The sequence below is a fragment of the Mustela erminea genome, chromosome X (genome assembly GCF_009829155.1).
Source record: "Mustela erminea isolate mMusErm1 chromosome X, mMusErm1.Pri, whole genome shotgun sequence".
NCBI classification, from domain to species: domain Eukaryota; kingdom Metazoa; phylum Chordata; class Mammalia; order Carnivora; family Mustelidae; genus Mustela; species Mustela erminea.
Genome location: NC_045635.1, coordinates 113,755,882 through 113,771,997, shown reverse-complemented (window position 1 = coordinate 113,771,997; position 16,116 = coordinate 113,755,882). Strand labels below are relative to the sequence as shown.

Below are 16,116 nucleotides of genomic sequence, written 5' to 3'. Positions count from 1 at the left end.
AACGGGGACATTAGCTTATTGCTTCACAGTGCCTAGGGAGATTTAGCTCTAGAAAAGACTGGTGTACCAGGCTACCCTTCAGACCACCAGGAAGAGGCTTTAAAAAAAAAACGGCTGGGAATGATGGAAACACCATTCATTAAGGATGCTCAACTTTTCTGCCTAATTGAGCTTCTTTTCAAAAGAGCTGAGGGGGCACCTGGGTGGCTCCGTTGATTAAGCATTGCCTTCAGCTCAGGTCACGATCCCAGGGTTCTGGAATGGAGTCCTGCATCAGGCTCCCTGCTCAGCGGGGAGCCTGCTTCTCCCTCTGCCTGCCACTCTCCCTGTGTGCCTGCACCCACTGTCTCTGACAAATAAATAAAACTTTTTGAAAAATAGCTTAAAGGGATGCCTGAGTGGCTCAGTTGGTTAAGCGTCTGCCTCCAGCTCAGGTCATGATCCTCAGGTTCTGGGATCAAGTCCCACATCAGGCTCCTCGCTCAGTAGGGAGCCTGCTTCTCCCTCTCCCTCTGCCTGCCACTTCCCCTGCTTGTGCTCCCCGACAAATAAATAAAATCTTTTTAAAAAATAGCTGAAAGATGAAGGAAGAATGTTCCAAATGCTTATGAACACCTACTGCGGTCCATCAGTGTGAGGCAGGTTCACATCTCATTAGATCCTCACAGCAGCCAAGAGGACGGAGTTATCATTTTGCAAGCCTGAAAACAGACATAGAGCAGTCTCCTGATGGGAAAAAATATCTGGAGAGATCTATGCCAAAAAAGTGACTGTCCTCTCTGGCTGATTCACTAACCATGGAGTTTTGTTTCATGTTTAGTATGAAACATTCCGTATCATTAAAAAAGTAAAATTTTATAATAAATATATTGAAGCCTTGGCCAACATCTTAAACTAGGATCTGACATAGCTACAAATCCATGTCCTCCAACTTCCCTGCCCTGCCCTTGACCTGACATTGTCTTTTCCAGAGATAGATAATCCCTGAGGCCAATGGGGGAGGAAGAGAAGCTACCAGTATCACAACACAGTTTCCACCTGACCTCGTTCTCACTGGGGCCATGCCTCTAGGCCTGACTTTGCTCTGACACTTCTGGATGTTCCCTCCTGCTATCCAATGTGTGCTGAGGCCGTAAGGCCACCGGGTTCACCTTGCCATTCTCAGCACCTCCCTTTGCAAAACTTCCAGACTTTCCTGCAGAGCATCCAAAGCATATGGCGTTGTGGCTGAGCAGCCATATAAATAGGCTTCCCTTGAGGCTCTGGAGCAGTGTGGCACCAATCTGAAAGCCTTAGTCCACAGGGTGAAAAGTTAAAAAAAAAAAAAGCCATTTACCACGGTCCTGGGCCTTCTATAAAGAAGTACGTATGTGGATAAGGGCCCGGAGCGCTTCCTTCATCATTTCCTTCTATCAACGTCAGTGTTGAGAGGATCAGGTGAGGTATGAAGCACTTGCAGGGTCCCTAGGTCTGTGGTGGCATTAGAGGGCTTCGCCTGCTGCTTCCAACTCCTTGATAGAAACCACGGCGGCAGTGGGCCCTGAGGGGAACGGCCTGGGGGCACTTCTCCCAGGCAAACACCGAATGCTCCCTTCCTGCTGGAGAATCAAGTTCCCTCACAGCCCCAGGCTTGGCTGTTCCTGTCGAAAGAATAATAGCCATAGAAACTCTCTCCAGCTTACTAATTCTCTCTAAGCTCCCTTCAGAGGACCTGAATACTCTTATTTTCCATCTCTCTGGAGAAAGAATGAGAGTAGGACTCACGGCCATTACGTGTCTGCTGAGCACCTGATACTTGAAGAACTCCGATCACTGAGGGTGGGGAAGCTGAGTAAGCAGACAGATACACAGACAGATAGATGAACAGATAACTATAGATAGATGACAGCTGTATTTCCACTCTTTTATTGATCAAGTACTCATTGCGTATCAGTCTTGTGCTAGGCACTGAAGATACAATGCTGAACAAGAGAGACGGCTTAGATTCCTTTCTGTGAAGTAGGCCATGGACCCCTCCCACATTTCCTGTGGGTGCCAAATTCCTATCATTGGTGCCTCATAGTTTTATATTCTTTCGTCACCTCTAGGGTCAAGATCTGTTTGGTGACTTTCTTCAGACCGGAGACACCGGACAGGACTCCCTTCTCCTGTGGAGTTTCTGGTGTCTAAGAAGGCTGGAGCGCCGGCTGAAGTTTCTCCTGCACACGCTACAAGTATACGGCTGCTCGCCTGTGTGGGTTCTCTGGTGCTTAATAAGGTGGCAGTTCTGAATGAATCTTTTCCCGCATTCGTAACATTTAAAGGGCTTCTCTCCTGTGTGAATTCTTAGGTGTGTGTGCAGATTTGTATTGTGACTGAAGCTTTTCCCACACCATGAGCATCTGTACGGTTTTATTCCTTGGTGGGCCATTAAGTGCTTATTAAGATCTGAACTCCATCTAAACCTCTTATCGCACTGTTGACACTTATAGGGCTTCTCTTCAGTGTGAATTCTCTGGTGCTTAATGAGGTCAGAGCTAACTCTGAAACTTTTCTCACATTCCTGACACTTAAAAGGTTTCTCCCCTGCATGGCTTTTCCCTTGGAGATCCTTATGTTTTGGAAGCTCTTGTTTACAAGTTGAAAGTTTCTTTCTTTTCCTGCCTAGAAAAGCTCGGTGCCGTCTCCGTACCCTGCGTGTCCCGCCATGATTTTCTTTGCCTGTTGTTTTCTGGGCAACTTTCATTCTGGCCTTTCTTAACACTCTGCATCCTGACGCTTGTATTTCTAATGCAGAAAGAGATATAGGTTGGTCATTTCCAGTGTCATTTTTGAGCTTTAACCCTGTTGGAATAAACAGAAGAGTCAGCCGTCGGTGTCCCAGAACAAGAAAACTACAGGAATGGGGAGAAAAATCAATGATTGCTTTAAAAAAAAAAAAAACACAGAACAAGTGATTTCTGGTCCAATATGGACAAAACGAAACTGATGCATTTCCTCCTGATCCTCCCTGCTGGGCACGACAAGCCAATGAAAGAATGCCAGCCACAACCAACAGAGAGTTCCAAGACACGGTAAGGAGAAAGCAAAATGGTTTGGAACGCCAGGACTAGCAGAGTAACACAGCAGGGCGTCCTGTATCCCCAGAACCCCAGAGGAAGGCAACCCCAGCCAGCATCTTCCAACCCTCAACCCAGCAACACAAAGCTGCCTGGACAGGTTTATCTCTTCAGCAGTTCGAATGGGAACACCCGAACCCCAGTCGGGAGACACCGAAGTGGGCAGGCAGAAGGAGCAAGAGGCACCTAGCCACAGTGGCCTGGCCCCCCAAGCCTCTTCGTCCCTTTCCGACTGAGAGGCACTCTGGGCCTGTGTAAATCCCTTCCTCCCCCTCAGGCGACAGAAGCAGGGACATACAGGAACCCTAGCTGTACAATATAAACCAAGGAAACCACAGTAACACCAGGAAGGCTCTGAACATTAAACTGTCACTGGAGGGGCGTCTGGGTGGCTCAGTGGGTTAAAGCCTCTGCCTTCGGCTCAGGTCATGATCCCAGGGTCCTGGGATTGAGCCCCGCATCAGGCTCTCTGCTCAAGCAGGGAGCCTGCTTCTTCCTCTCTCTCTCTCTCTCTCTCTGCCTGCCTCTCTGCCTACTTGTGATCTCTGTCAAATAAATAAAAAAAAAATTAAAAATAAATAAAAATAAAAAAAATAAACTGTCACTGGAAGTGTAACCCCCCAAACTAGGAAAGAACCTCTGTGCTAAAGTAAAACAGGGTGACTGATGAATTAAAATAGTTAAAAAGGACCCCGACCCTCCTAACCTAATAGACAAAAGGATCAGAATACAAGCAAACAAAAATGGCACCAGACTGGAAATCAAAGACATTAAGACTAGAGGAAAATCTAGAAGTATGTGGAAACAAGCAGCACCTGGGTGGCTCAGTTGGTTAAGCCTCTGCCTTTGGGTCAGGTCATGATCCTGGCGTTGGATTCAGGGATCAAGCCTTGCACTAAGCTCCCTGTTCAGTGGGCGGTCTGTTTCTCCCTCTGACCCTGCCCCCTCTCATGCTCTCTCTTTCACTCTCTCTCAAATAAATAAATAAAATATTTTTAAAAAAATATGTGGAAACAAAAAAAATACACTTCTAAAATCTCCACGGTTCAGAGAGAAAGTCACAAAGAAAACTTAAAAGTATGTAGCTGAATGAAAATCGAATTCCAGGGCACCTGGGAGGCTCAGTTGGCTAAGTGTCTGCCTTTAGCTCAGGTCATTATCCCAAAGCCCTGGATCGAATCCCACACTGGGCTCCTTGCTCAGTGGGGAGCCTGCTTCTTGCCCTGCTTGTGCATGCTCTCTGACAAATAAATAAATAAAATATTAAAAAAAAAAAAGGAAATAAAATTCCAGGGGCACCTAGCTGGCTCAGTTGGTGCAGCAGAAGACTCTTGATCTCAGGGTCATGAGTTCAAGCCCCACGTGGGGTATAGAGATTACTAAAAAATTAAAAATACAAAGAAAGAAAGAAAGAAAGAAAGAAAGAAAGAAAGAAAGAAAGAAATTACAATGTATCAAAATATGTGGAATGCAGCTAAAGAAGTGCTCAGAGAAAAAGGTATAGCCCCAAGTACATACAAAAGAAAAGGGGAAAGGTCTCAGATCAATAATCTAATTTCTACCTCAATAAACTAGAGAAAAAAGCAAACCCAAAGCAAGTTAAAGAAAGGAACTAATAAAGATCAGAGCAAAAGCCACAACCAAAGAAAAAGCTTGTTCTTCAAGAAAACTAATAAAATTGACAAACCGCTTTCACAACTGACAAAAATAAAAGGAGGGAAAATCCAAATCACTAGTATCAGGAAGGAAACTGGATATATCAGTACACCTTCTGCCATAACTGAAAGGATGGTAAGCGGGGCACCCGGGTGGCTCAGCCTTCGGGCGTCTGACTCTTGACTTTGACTCAGGTCAAGATCTTGGGATCTTGAGATCAAGCCCTGCCTCGGGCTCTGCCCTCAGCAAGCAGTCTGCTTCTCTCCCTCTCTCTCTGCCCCTCCCCCTGCGCTCTCTCTCTCAAATAAATAAATAAATATTTTGAAAAGATAAATAATAAATAAAAGGATGGTAAGATAATAGTATAAATAACCTTACGTTCATGACATTTTATTTTCTAAAGATTTTATTTATTTATTTACTTGACAGAGAGAGAGAGAGATCACAAGTAGGCAGAGAAACAGGCAGGGGAAGAGGGGGAAGCAGGCTCGATCCCAGGACCCTGAGACCATGACCTGAGACGAAGGCAGCGGCTTAACCCACTGAACCACCCAGGTGCCCCTATTCATAATATTACTAATAGAATTCAACCAACATGAAATAGATTTCTGAATAGGACTATCACCATTAAACACACTGAATTCATAGTTTAAAAGCCTCCCCCCAAAATCCAAGTCCACATGGTGTGACTGGAGGATTCTACCAAATATTTAAAGAATTAACACCAATTTTACACAATCTCTTCCAGAAAGGAGGAGGAAATCCTACACAACTCATTTTACAAGCCGGTATTACCCTGATAGCAAAATCATATAAAGGCAACACAAAAAGTAGAAAACTACTGGGGCGCCTCGGTGGCTCAGGTGGTTAAGCAGCTGACTCTGGATTCTGGCTCAGGTCATGGTCCCAAGGTCCTGGGATTGAGCCCGACGTTGGGCTCCATGCTCAGCAGGGAGTCTTCTTGAGGATTCTCTCTCCCCCTGTCCTTCCCCCCCAACCCCGCTCATGCACGCATGTGCACTCTCTCTCTCTACAATAAATAAATCTTTTTTTTATTCTTTATTTTTTAAAGATTTTATTTATTTATTTGAGAGAGAGAACAAGCATGAGAGGGGAGGGTCAGAGGGAGAAGCAGACTCCCTGCTGAGCAAGAGCCTGACACGCAACTCGATCCCAGGATTTTGAGATCACAACCCAAGCCGAAGGCAGTTGCCCAACTGACTGAGCCATCCAGGTGCCCAATAAATCTTTTTTTTTTTTTAAAGAAAACTACAAACATCTCCCATGAACTTAAATGTAGAAATACTCAACAAAATACTGGCAAACAATACAGCAATATGTAAGAATTAGATACCACTCTCAAGAAGGATTTACTGCAAGTATGCAAAGCTGATTCAACATTTGAAATCAACCAACATAACATACCATTTCAACAAGCCTTTGAAGACCATACTCTTACCAAAAGACACAGGAAAGTGTTTCACAAATTCCATATCCATTCACAGCAAAATACTAAGTTAGGAATTATATTGACTTGATAAAAGAGTATCAACAATAAAAAAAATTCATACTAACATAAATAGGTAATGGTGAAAAACTTAATGTTTTCATGATAAAATTGGGACAAGACAAGGATGTTTGCTCTTTCCACTCTTATTCAACATAGCAAGAGGTTGGAGCTACTACAGTTATGGCATTAAAAGGCACTGCAGATGTGATTATCTATATGTAAAAATCTCAAAGAATCTACAAAAAGAACCTCTTAGAAATAATAAGTGAGTGAGCAGGATCACAGAATACAAGATCAAAATACAAAATCAGTGCCATTCCTATATAAAAATAATGAACACACAGAAACCAAAATTAAAAATAATACCATTTATAAATGTTCCAATGAAAATGAAATGCTTTGGCCTCTATTTAACAAAACAGAGGATCTGTACACTGAAAATTACAAAAAGTTGACAAAAGATATTTGAGAAGACCTAAATAAATAGACACACGCTGTGTTCACTGAGCAAAAAAAATCAACATCGTAAAGACATCAATCCTCCTCAAACTAATACATACGTTTAATGTAGTATCTAGCAAAATCCCAATAAAGTTCCTTGTAGACATAGATAAGAGTACTCTAAAATTTACATGGAAAGGCACAGGCCCCAGAAGTGTTAAAATAAGATTTTATTTTACAAAAAAGAATAAAGTGGGAAGCATCAGTCTACTTGACAGACATTATGGCCTTGATACTACAGAGCTACAGCAATCAAGACAGTGTAACATTGGCAGCAGCACAAACACAGAGCCCAGTGGAACAGAACAGATGCACAGAAATACACTCAAATGCTCTTTGACAAAAGTGCAAAAACGATTCAATAGAGGGGAGGCCTGGGTGGCTCAGTCGGTTAGGCGCCTGTCTGCCTTCGGCTCAGGTCAGGATCCCAGGGTCCTGGGATCGAGTCCCACATTGGACTCCTTGCTCAGTGGGGAGCCTGATTCTCCCTCTGCCTGCCGCTTCCCCTGCTTGTGTGCTCCCTCTCTCTCTCTCTGACAAATAAATAAATAAAATATTTTATAAACAATTCAGTGGAGGAAAGACAGCCTTTTTGAGAAACGGAGCTGAAGCAACTGGCCCTCCACAGGCCAAAAAAAAAGCCTCATCCTAAACTTCGTACCTCATATAATAAATAACCCAAAATGGATCAGGGACTTACATATAACACTCTAAAACTTTTAGGAAAAAATGGCAGAAAATTTTAGGGATCTAGGGTTAGCCTGAGTTCTAACCTTGGCACTAAAAACACAATGTATAAAAGGAAAAAAACTGAAAAATTGGTCCTCATCAAAGTGAGAACCTTTTCCTCTGTGGAAGCCCATGGGAAGAGAATTAAAATGACAATATACAGACTTGGAGAAACTATTTGCAATCTACATATTCAACAAAGAGCTAGAATCTAGAATACAGAAACTCTCAATACTCAAGGGTTAAAAAACAATCCAATTAAAATATGGGTAAAAGATACTTCACTGACGGAAAACAGAGATGGCCAATAAGCACAGGAAAAGCTATAGAACATCACTGGCCATTAGGGAAATGTAAATCCAAATCACCACAAGGTAACTCCACAGGCCAATCAGAATGGTGAACATAAAACGGAGGTAATATAAACACTGGCAAGGACGTGGAGAAATGGGACCACTCGTCCTCTGCTGCTGGGATTGGGGAATGGTACAGTCATTGCAGAGGACAGTTTGGCAAGTGCTTAGGAAATTAAACATGTTACCATATGAGCCAGCAATTGCACTCTTAAGGGATTTACTCCGGAGAAATAAAAACGTATCTCTAAAAAAAAAAAATTCTGCACACAAACGCTCAGGACAGCTTTACTCATGCTAGCCCAAAACTGAAGACAGCAAAGATCTTTCAGTGGTTCATGGGTATACAAACTGGTCTCTCCGTATCATGCCATGCTACTCAGTATTAAAAAAACAAACAAACAAACAAATCAACTTTTGGTACACAACAATTCAGATCAATTTCCAGGGACTTATTCTGAATGAAAAAAGTTAATGCCAAAGGATTACACATTTTATGGTTTTATTCATGTAACACTTTTGAAACGGCAAGATTTCAGAAATGTAAAACAGAGCAGTGGTTGACATGGGCCAGTGATGGGGTGAGGTACAGAGGACAAGCGTGTGATGATAAAAGGGCAAAACAAAGGTCCCTGTAACTATCCAGTATCTTTTTTTTTTAATTTTTTTAAAGATTTTATTTATTTATTTGACAGACAGAGATCACAAGTAGGCAGAGAGGCAGGCAGACAGAGAGAGAGGAGGAAGCAGGCTCTCCGCGGAGCAGACAGCCTGATGCAGGGCTCGATCCCAGGACCCTGGGATCATGACCTGAGCCAATGGCAGAGGCTTTAACCCACTCAGCCACCCCGGCACCCCAACTATCTAGTATCTTGACTGCAGAGGTGAATATGCAAACCTACGCTTGCAATGAAACTTTACAGAACTAGGAGCCCTGGGAGGGCTGTCAGTTAAGCCTCTGACTCTTGATTTCACCTCAGGTCATGATCTCATGGTGATGAGATTGAGCCCAGTGTCGTAGGCCCCACTCAGTGGGAAGTCTGCTGGACAATCTGTCCCTCTGCCCCTTCCCCTGCACGCACACACTCTCTCCCTCCTTAGAATAAATAAATAGATCGTTTAAAAAAAAACTTTATAGAACTAATTACACAGACAGACAAATAAAATGGAAAATATAAAGGTCACAAGACCATCCTATCAACAGCCTGGTTGTGACATTATATGATACTTTTCACAGAAGTTATCATTGAGGGGAGCTGGGTGAAATGTATACAGGTGCTCTTTGTATTTATTTTAAATCTGCATGTGAATCTACAGTTATCTCAGTAAGAAGTTCGGTAAGAAAAACATAGGAAAAACATAGGAATAGAATCCTGGAGTGTCAATCCTCTGTAACAGTTCTCATCAAGGAACATTTCTCTTCTCCCTGTGTACATACTTACCTGTAGGAGACTCTCCAAGGCTGTCCTCGAACTCTTGGGGACCTTGGATCTATTGTTCTCCTCCTAGTTCTAAGCAGATTACTTCAGGGTTGGGGGTAACAAAGATGCTCTGAGGTCATGGCTGCCATCTTAATTCCAGACTCTTTGCAGGAAGAGGGAATGACTCTTTCATACTTTCATTTACTCCGAATGTTTAAATGGGCAGAATCTTAAGGCACCTTCTTTCTAGTCTACTGTGGTCGTGGGCGGAGATGCAAGGACCAAGCGGAGAAGGAAGCCTCAGGAGGGCAGGTGGAACGGGGTGGGAAATGGGGACCCGCCTACGGAAGCAGACTGGGTCAGGGATGGCGGCGGCTTGGACGAGGGTGGTCAGAGCAGAAGACGGGGAGACACGCTGGTGGTGAGGATCTATTCTGAATCACCTGGATATGCCTCGCCTTGCCCCCACGCCATCAAGGTCAGACCCAAACAGCTACTGGAACCCGGGGACTCTCCCACAGGAGACGGTTTTCCATAAACTGCGGCCAGATTACTCAACTTCTACCCAAAGCAAAGGAAGACTCTTTACCTAGAGAGACGACAGTCTCGTAGTTCTCCTGCATTACGTCATTGTAAAGGCTCTTCTGAGTAGGGTCCAGTAACCGCCATTCTTCCTCAGAGAAAGACACTGCCACATCCTCAAATGTCAACAGGCTCTGAAGAAGAGAACAGGTTTCGGTTCAGTGCAGGCCACCACAGAAGCTGTCCTCTCCCTCATCTCTGAACTACGCAGCAGGCCAGCCACCGAAGACAGTATTAAGATTCGGGGTGGGGGGGGCGGAGACGGCAGAAAAGGAAAAAAGCCAGAGATCAGTGAACAGCGTGGGAGAGGCCTGGTCCCCACCGTGCCAAGCCTACTTGCCTCAAGGTGAACATCCGGGGCTAACACGCCTCAGAGCGCCTGCTGAGCACTGTGGGATGCGGGCAGCAGAGAAAAGCACAGACAAGGCCAGGTGCGGGCTGCCTGAAAAAGCTGCAAAGTACGGCTCACCTGGAACTCAGGCAAGATGAGCTCAGACGCCATCTTCCAGTTTGGGGTGCTTTTCTGCTCAGAAAAGGCTAGAATCTGTTGAGCAGGCCCAGCTGTGGATGGAAAAGAGCCAGAGAAAATGTCTCTCTTTTGGGCTGACAAATATCCTCAGCTGATTTCTAGAACACAGAACCTCAGGAGTCCTTCAACAAGGGTGGCTCACATTCACAAGTGTGTGTGTGCTGCCAGAGGAAAATAAGAACCAACTACCCATCACTCCAAAGAACCAGTTCCCCAGATTTGGTGAGAGAAATTAATAGGAGATCCATTATTTTTTTTTTCCTCTCGTAAAATAAATTATTTACCGAGCCAGGCACGAATTAGAGGGGACTGAAAAATCAAAGACTCGGGTCCTGCAGTGTAGCCGGTTTCTGTCTTTTATCATTTTTTTTCCTGGTGCACAACTCTCTCCCCATTCTGCCACGATGACCCATTTCCGATCCCAGTTTCTTCTCTATCACAGAAGGGTAAGATGACCCCACCTGTCCCTAGTCCATCCATTTTCTCTCAAACTTCTAAGGAGCGAGGTCCGCAGTGTGAATACCAGGGTTCCCTGGTTTGGACATTTCTGCACCCCAGGCTGACCCTGACCTTCACCCACCCACTGGCCTACTGTCCTTGCACTTGAGACACATCCTAACAGCTGGCAAGGCTGGGCACCTGGAAAATTCCCGTGACATTCCGGCAGAACCGATTCCTAGGACAGTGCCCAGAAGAGAATGATGATGAAACTCCTCACCTCTTTCACATACAGGCTGGGTTTCTTTGTGAGTTTTCCAGCCCAGCTCTTCCTGTAGTACCCGGTATGTATTCCAACATTCTTTCTGGAACATACCCATTGGTTGGGGCTCTGCGGGCTTCCACTTAAAGCCTGGGGCCACTGCTGTTCCTCCCAAGGGCACTGCCTCCTTTCCCAGCTCATGGGCTGTGACCTAGAAATAATCCCCATCCTCATTAGCACAGAACTTACTTTTCGTTTGGGGGTAGTGGTGGAGGGATGGGCAAGAGGAGAGCCCAGATTCAGGAAGCTGTGACATTCCAGGAAGTCATTAAAAAAAAAAAAAAGAAAAAAGAAAAACTAAAGAGATACTGCGCCACCGTTTCCTCGCGAAGAACCATATACATCATCTGAGGAAAGTGGGATCCGATGAAGCAAGCTTACCAGGCCAGCCACAGCTCAGGCCCCTCTCAGCGTGGACGCTGCCTTTTACTGTCCCTTCACCGGCTTGCTTTCTTGCCTGGGACCCTTGCCTAAAGGCATTTTTAATGTGTCAGTTTTCTCTAAAACAGAAGGAGTTGAATTAAAAAAGATCCCCAGTGGACTCCTGAATGGCTCAGTCAGTGAAGTGCCTACCTTTGGCTCAGGACCTGATCCCAGGGTCCCAGGATGGAGTCCCGCATGGGGTGGGGGCTGCCCAGTGGGGAGTCTGCTTCTCCCTCTGCCTGCCACTCCCCCTGCTTGTGCTCTCTCTCTGACAAATAAATAACATCTTTTTAAAAAATAAAAATAAAAAAAGATCCCCAGCCAGTCAGATTTTCCAATCCTTCCACAGCCAGGGAAGGATTTCATGGAGAAAGGGGATACAGTGAAGGAAAAATGAGAAGGAAGTCTGGACTCTCACTTCCCTCCAAATGATTCCATTGTAGTAAAACGCCAAAAATATACCCTGCCCTGTGTTCCTCAAAGTAAACACTTCCTCAGGCACCCAAGGAAAGAAAGGGTGCTGCCATCTCCCAAGGGCATACGCTGGTTCCCCACTTCCCAGGAAGGCCAAGGGCACACCACCAAGGGAGGACCATGGAGGCTCTTTTCTCCAGGCCCAGAGACAGGCGCTCCCACTAGAGAGGGCGCTACCCCTCCGCACCTGATTCTGTCCACTCCTCTCTTGGCAGTTTTCTTCTTTCTGTATCTTTGCTTCCCTTTTATCTTCCCATTTCTTCTCTTCCTTTATAGTCTTCCCAGAATTCTTTGATTTATACTTCTGTTTGCCGCCCTCTCTCTCCTTTGATCTCTAAGTGCTCTGCTTTTTTTTTTTTTTCAGATTTTCCCCCTTTCCCAACTCTGCCTTGCCTTTTATTTCTCTAAGAACTCAAGTCCTCTCTCCTTGGTCACGCCAGCCAAGGCCCACCACCCCTAGTTCACCCTGGCCAGAAAGAGGGCAAAATGCATTTCTTTTTTCCAAGGCCAAGAAAGGTGGCCAGGAACTCTGAAACCTGTCATCTACTACTCCCACGCATCTGTGGTTTCAGATCCTGCTTGGCTGTCCTCAAGGAATGACAGAAGAGTCACCTACTCCACCTTGTTCCTCCACTGCCCCCCCCAACACCCAACCTGGACAATTTCACCTTCACCCTATTTCAGTGTCCACATAAGGGAGCTTCTCACCTCATCACTTATTCCACTAGGCTCTCTCTGAAAGCGCTCTACCAGGGCCACAGCCTCTCTGACGCTCTGTGGACGATACTTCTGCACCCAGTTCTGGGTGTCCCTGGGCAGAATAGTCAGGAACTGCTCAAGCACCAGCAGTTCCAAGATCTGCTCTTTCGAGTGGATCTCGGGCCTCAGCCACTGCTGGCATAATTCCTGAAGTTGGCTGACAGCCTCCAGAGGTCCAGGTGCTTCGTGATAATAGAAGCTCCGAAAGTGCTGTCGAGCGCTCTCAGGACCAAGACTGTCGGTTCGCGGGCTGGATTTCTTACTCTCACCGGAGCTCTCTTTCACCGACCCCTTAGTCCCCCACAAAGCCTCCATGTGTGGGTACAAGCATGCATTCACTTCCAGATGTCTCATCATCATTTGCTCTAGGAATAGTTTTACTCCTATGTGTGACATCCTCCTGGTGCCACCTTTGACAACCGAGGCTTTGTCAGGTTTGGTATAAAACCAATGAGTGGATCTTCTCCCCAAGGGCACTGAGGGAGGGGAGAAAAAAAAGCACATGTCAAGAAGATAGCCACATGACACATATTTCCTTGCTATTTATAGTTATCAGAGAAGAATGAACAGAAAAGGACCTGTCCAGTCCACCCTTTAAAAGCAACTGCCAGGTATCAGGACACTCACGATGACAGATTACTTCAGGACATGTATTTCTCTCTGTCACTCAGCTGTGAAACAAAGCACAGCAAGACAAATGTCAACTGATAACTTTTTTTTAAGGTCGAGGAAAAGCTGGTGGATGAAAAAACTGGCACCCATTCATTAAAAGGAACTTTGAGAATATCCAATATTTAATCTGTGTGCCTCCTGTCTCATCTTCACAAACAGGGCACATCTGAGTGTGTCGCAATTTTAACAGATCATCCCCGACTTTGGTCTTTAGTTAGAGGAAGATGATTACTATGCCCCTTCATCCTCTTAGGAAGACATAAACCTTTACTTCATGGAACATCTGATAGTCTCCTTTCCGTTGTATTAATACCAACAGGAGAACTGAGACAACCAGATCAGAGAAGAAGTAAAGCAATTAGGGAAAAAAGTAAACATCCCTCTCAGCAAATATCCCCCAACTGGGCAACCAGATGTCAATTTTTTTTTTTTTTTGCTACTTTTTGGGAAGATTATCAAGGGCATGGTGCAGATTTGTACCTGTGTATTAACTTTTTGCTTTACTGGAAACACAAGTTGGCCTCGTTTACCAAATACAACGTCAGCTTGTAAAAAATGAAAGAGAAAGGGTGATCACTGAGGTTCTTCTGAGACAGGAGGGGTCCTAGTAAAGGTAACCCTTCTCCTGACTTTACATTTCCTCAGGGGCACACAGATCTTTAAGTAAGGCTAAGGGTGGCCTTAAGAGGCTGATTTTCCGAGAGGTATCCCAGCAACAACAGCAACAAAGTTCTTTTGAGGATGCCACGGGTATTCAGAGAAACGCTCGGTTCCTTGCTGCCTATCCAGGTGCAGAAGGTATAGGGGCGCCTCCTCTATTTCTATGCCAGCAGAAACTAACGTCTTTGGGAATGAAAGGCCCCTTTCTCTGGAGACCTATCAGCCAGAGGAAACCGGGGAGTGTCGTCGGGTGCAGAGCGAGTCACTGCGCCCCCGCCCCCACCCCGCGAATCCGCGACGCCCTCGCTCCCGACCACCAGCGCGCCCCAGAGCACTGGCCGGTCCCCCAGCGTGCCCGGGGAGCATCCCTGGGCTGCACGTGCCCCTGGGGGACAAAGACGTTGCTCGCCCAGGCTGGACAGGGCGCTCGGAGCCCGGGTACCCGCCGGGCCGCACAGCGACGGGGCTGGGACCGCCCGGCGCGCCGCGGGAAGCTGCCGGCTCCGCCCCCCGCCCCCCGGCCCCCGGGGCCTGCCAGTGGCACGTGCGGCCCGCAGCGCTGGGGGCGCGGGCCACCAAATTCCAGGGGCGACGCGGCTTCTCCATTACCTCCGCCCAGTCCGGGCTTCCGCGGGCGCCACTTCCCTCTTCCTCGACTGGGGCCGCGACGTCGCCACGCCTCCCCGCCGCGCTGGGGAGGAAGCGCCCGCTTCCCGCGCCCCTGCGGGCCTGGCGAGGGCGGCTCCGAGCTCCGGAGCGCGGGGGGGCTTGGAGGACCAGTCCCCCAGTCGATCGCTCTAGCTCCCCGAGACCGTACCCCGACTCGCCATTTTGGGGTCGAGGTCTGTGGACCTGGCCCGACCGGAAAAGAAAGAATGCGCTTCCGGCGGCTCCGTGACAGCCACGCCCAGCCATCGCCCTGTCTCTACCTGTGGCGCCTCGGCGCAGCCGGGCGGGAACAGTGCCGCGGCTCCTTTCCGTCCCGGGGGCGCGGCCTCCTGCTCCGGCTCAGGCCGGGACGCGAACACGCTTTCCCCAGGCGCGGGGCGGGCCCAGGGCAACCCCGGAAGCCTCTGGTCGCCTCGGAGGCTTGTAGCCCTCCGGCTCAAGGTGCCGCGATCTTGTGGCCTTGACTTGGTCAAGTGCAAATCGTTCAGGTTGCCTTCTGGAGGCCGCAGCCCTTCCTACCGGGAACAGCACCCCCCCCCACACACACACACGTCCGCCAAGGGAGGAACGCCACCCCTGAAAGTCGTCACTAGACTTGTCCCGAGCCTCCCGAGTTGTAGGACATGACGTCCTCAGGGTCACATGGATTGCCAGTGGCAGTTTTTAGACAAGAAGTTGGGTCTTTTAGTGCTATATCCCTTGCTTTTTCTACTGCATTATGCCTCCCGGTGAGACAGGAACCTTGTTTCATCACGTAACTCCTGTAATGCTCAGCGTAGTCTTCTGGATAAGTCCTCTTTCTAGGAACCTGAGTAACTTGGGTTGTCAGAGTCTTCAAAGTATCAGTGTTTACCTAGTGTTGAGTCATTTGAATGGAAACTATCCCTATGAATCCAAAGAGAAGAAACTATGTAGCTCAGCAGGGCAATGGGGATAAAACGGAAGTCTTTTGGAAGTCAGTGCAAGAAACTCCCCAGGCAAGCAGAAAAGAGACCTACAGGCCTAGGAGAAAAATCAACAAAGAGTGTCTATCTGACTTTTTACATGCAAAAGCCGAGGAGACTCAAGCTAAGGTCAGATCTTCATTTGAAAGACCCGGCTGCCCAAGAGCTGCAGAAGATGATGAGGGAGCAGAAGGCTCGCGGAAGACAAAGCAGAAGCTGACAGCCTGCAACCTCCCCCACCCGCCGCTCCTGGGTGGGACACGTGAGACGTTCTTCCGGGGATCCAGCTACTATCTTAATGGGTTTTTTTGAGATTTTATTTATTTATTTGACAGAGAGATCACAAGTAGGCAGAGAGGCAGGCAGAGAAAGAGAG

The 16,116-nt window shown here is 47.0% G+C and overlaps 2 protein-coding genes across 5 annotated transcripts; one reads left to right on the top strand and one right to left on the bottom strand.

Annotated features, from left to right (window-relative positions):
• Positions 1–1,889: 1,889 nt before the first annotated feature.
• Positions 1,890–14,891, bottom strand: ZNF75D (zinc finger protein 75D). 4 transcript variants are annotated; one of them, XM_032330861.1, is made up of 6 exons: positions 14,737–14,891; positions 12,745–13,271; positions 11,098–11,290; positions 10,320–10,411; positions 9,858–9,984; positions 1,890–2,823 (listed from the first exon to the last, which is right to left on the bottom strand). In XM_032330861.1, the coding sequence occupies exons 2-6, from the start codon at positions 13,189–13,191 to the stop codon at positions 2,114–2,116; spliced, it is 1,569 nt and encodes a 522-aa protein (XP_032186752.1). In that variant the 5' UTR covers positions 13,192–13,271; positions 14,737–14,891; the 3' UTR covers positions 1,890–2,113. The 4 variants fall into 4 exon arrangements, with proteins under 4 accessions (XP_032186752.1, XP_032186753.1, XP_032186754.1 ...); XM_032330862.1 differs by having other exon boundaries at positions 1,890–2,766; XM_032330863.1 differs by lacking the exons at positions 10,320–10,411; positions 11,098–11,290.
• On the top strand, positions 14,319–15,273 carry LOC116582367 (translation initiation factor IF-2-like). The gene has a single exon (XM_032329726.1). It carries the CDS (start codon positions 14,319–14,321, stop codon positions 15,258–15,260), a length of 942 nt encoding a protein of 313 aa, XP_032185617.1. The 3' UTR covers positions 15,261–15,273.
• Positions 15,274–16,116: the final 843 nt, after the last annotated feature.

Coding starts and splice junctions, on each gene's coding strand:
- ZNF75D (XM_032330861.1), bottom strand. CDS start 13,191: ATGTCACACATAGGAGTAAAACTATTCCTAGAGCAAATGATGATGAGA. Junction 9,985..10,319: donor TCATCTTGCCTGAGTTCCAG/GTGAGCCGTACT, acceptor TCTCTTCTTCAG/AGCCTGTTGACATTTGAGGA. Junction 2,824..9,857: donor CGAGACTGTCGTCTCTCTAG/GTAAAGAGTCTT, acceptor TTATTCCAACAG/GGTTAAAGCTCAAAAATGAC.
- LOC116582367 (XM_032329726.1), top strand. CDS start 14,319: ATGAAAGGCCCCTTTCTCTGGAGACCTATCAGCCAGAGGAAACCGGGG.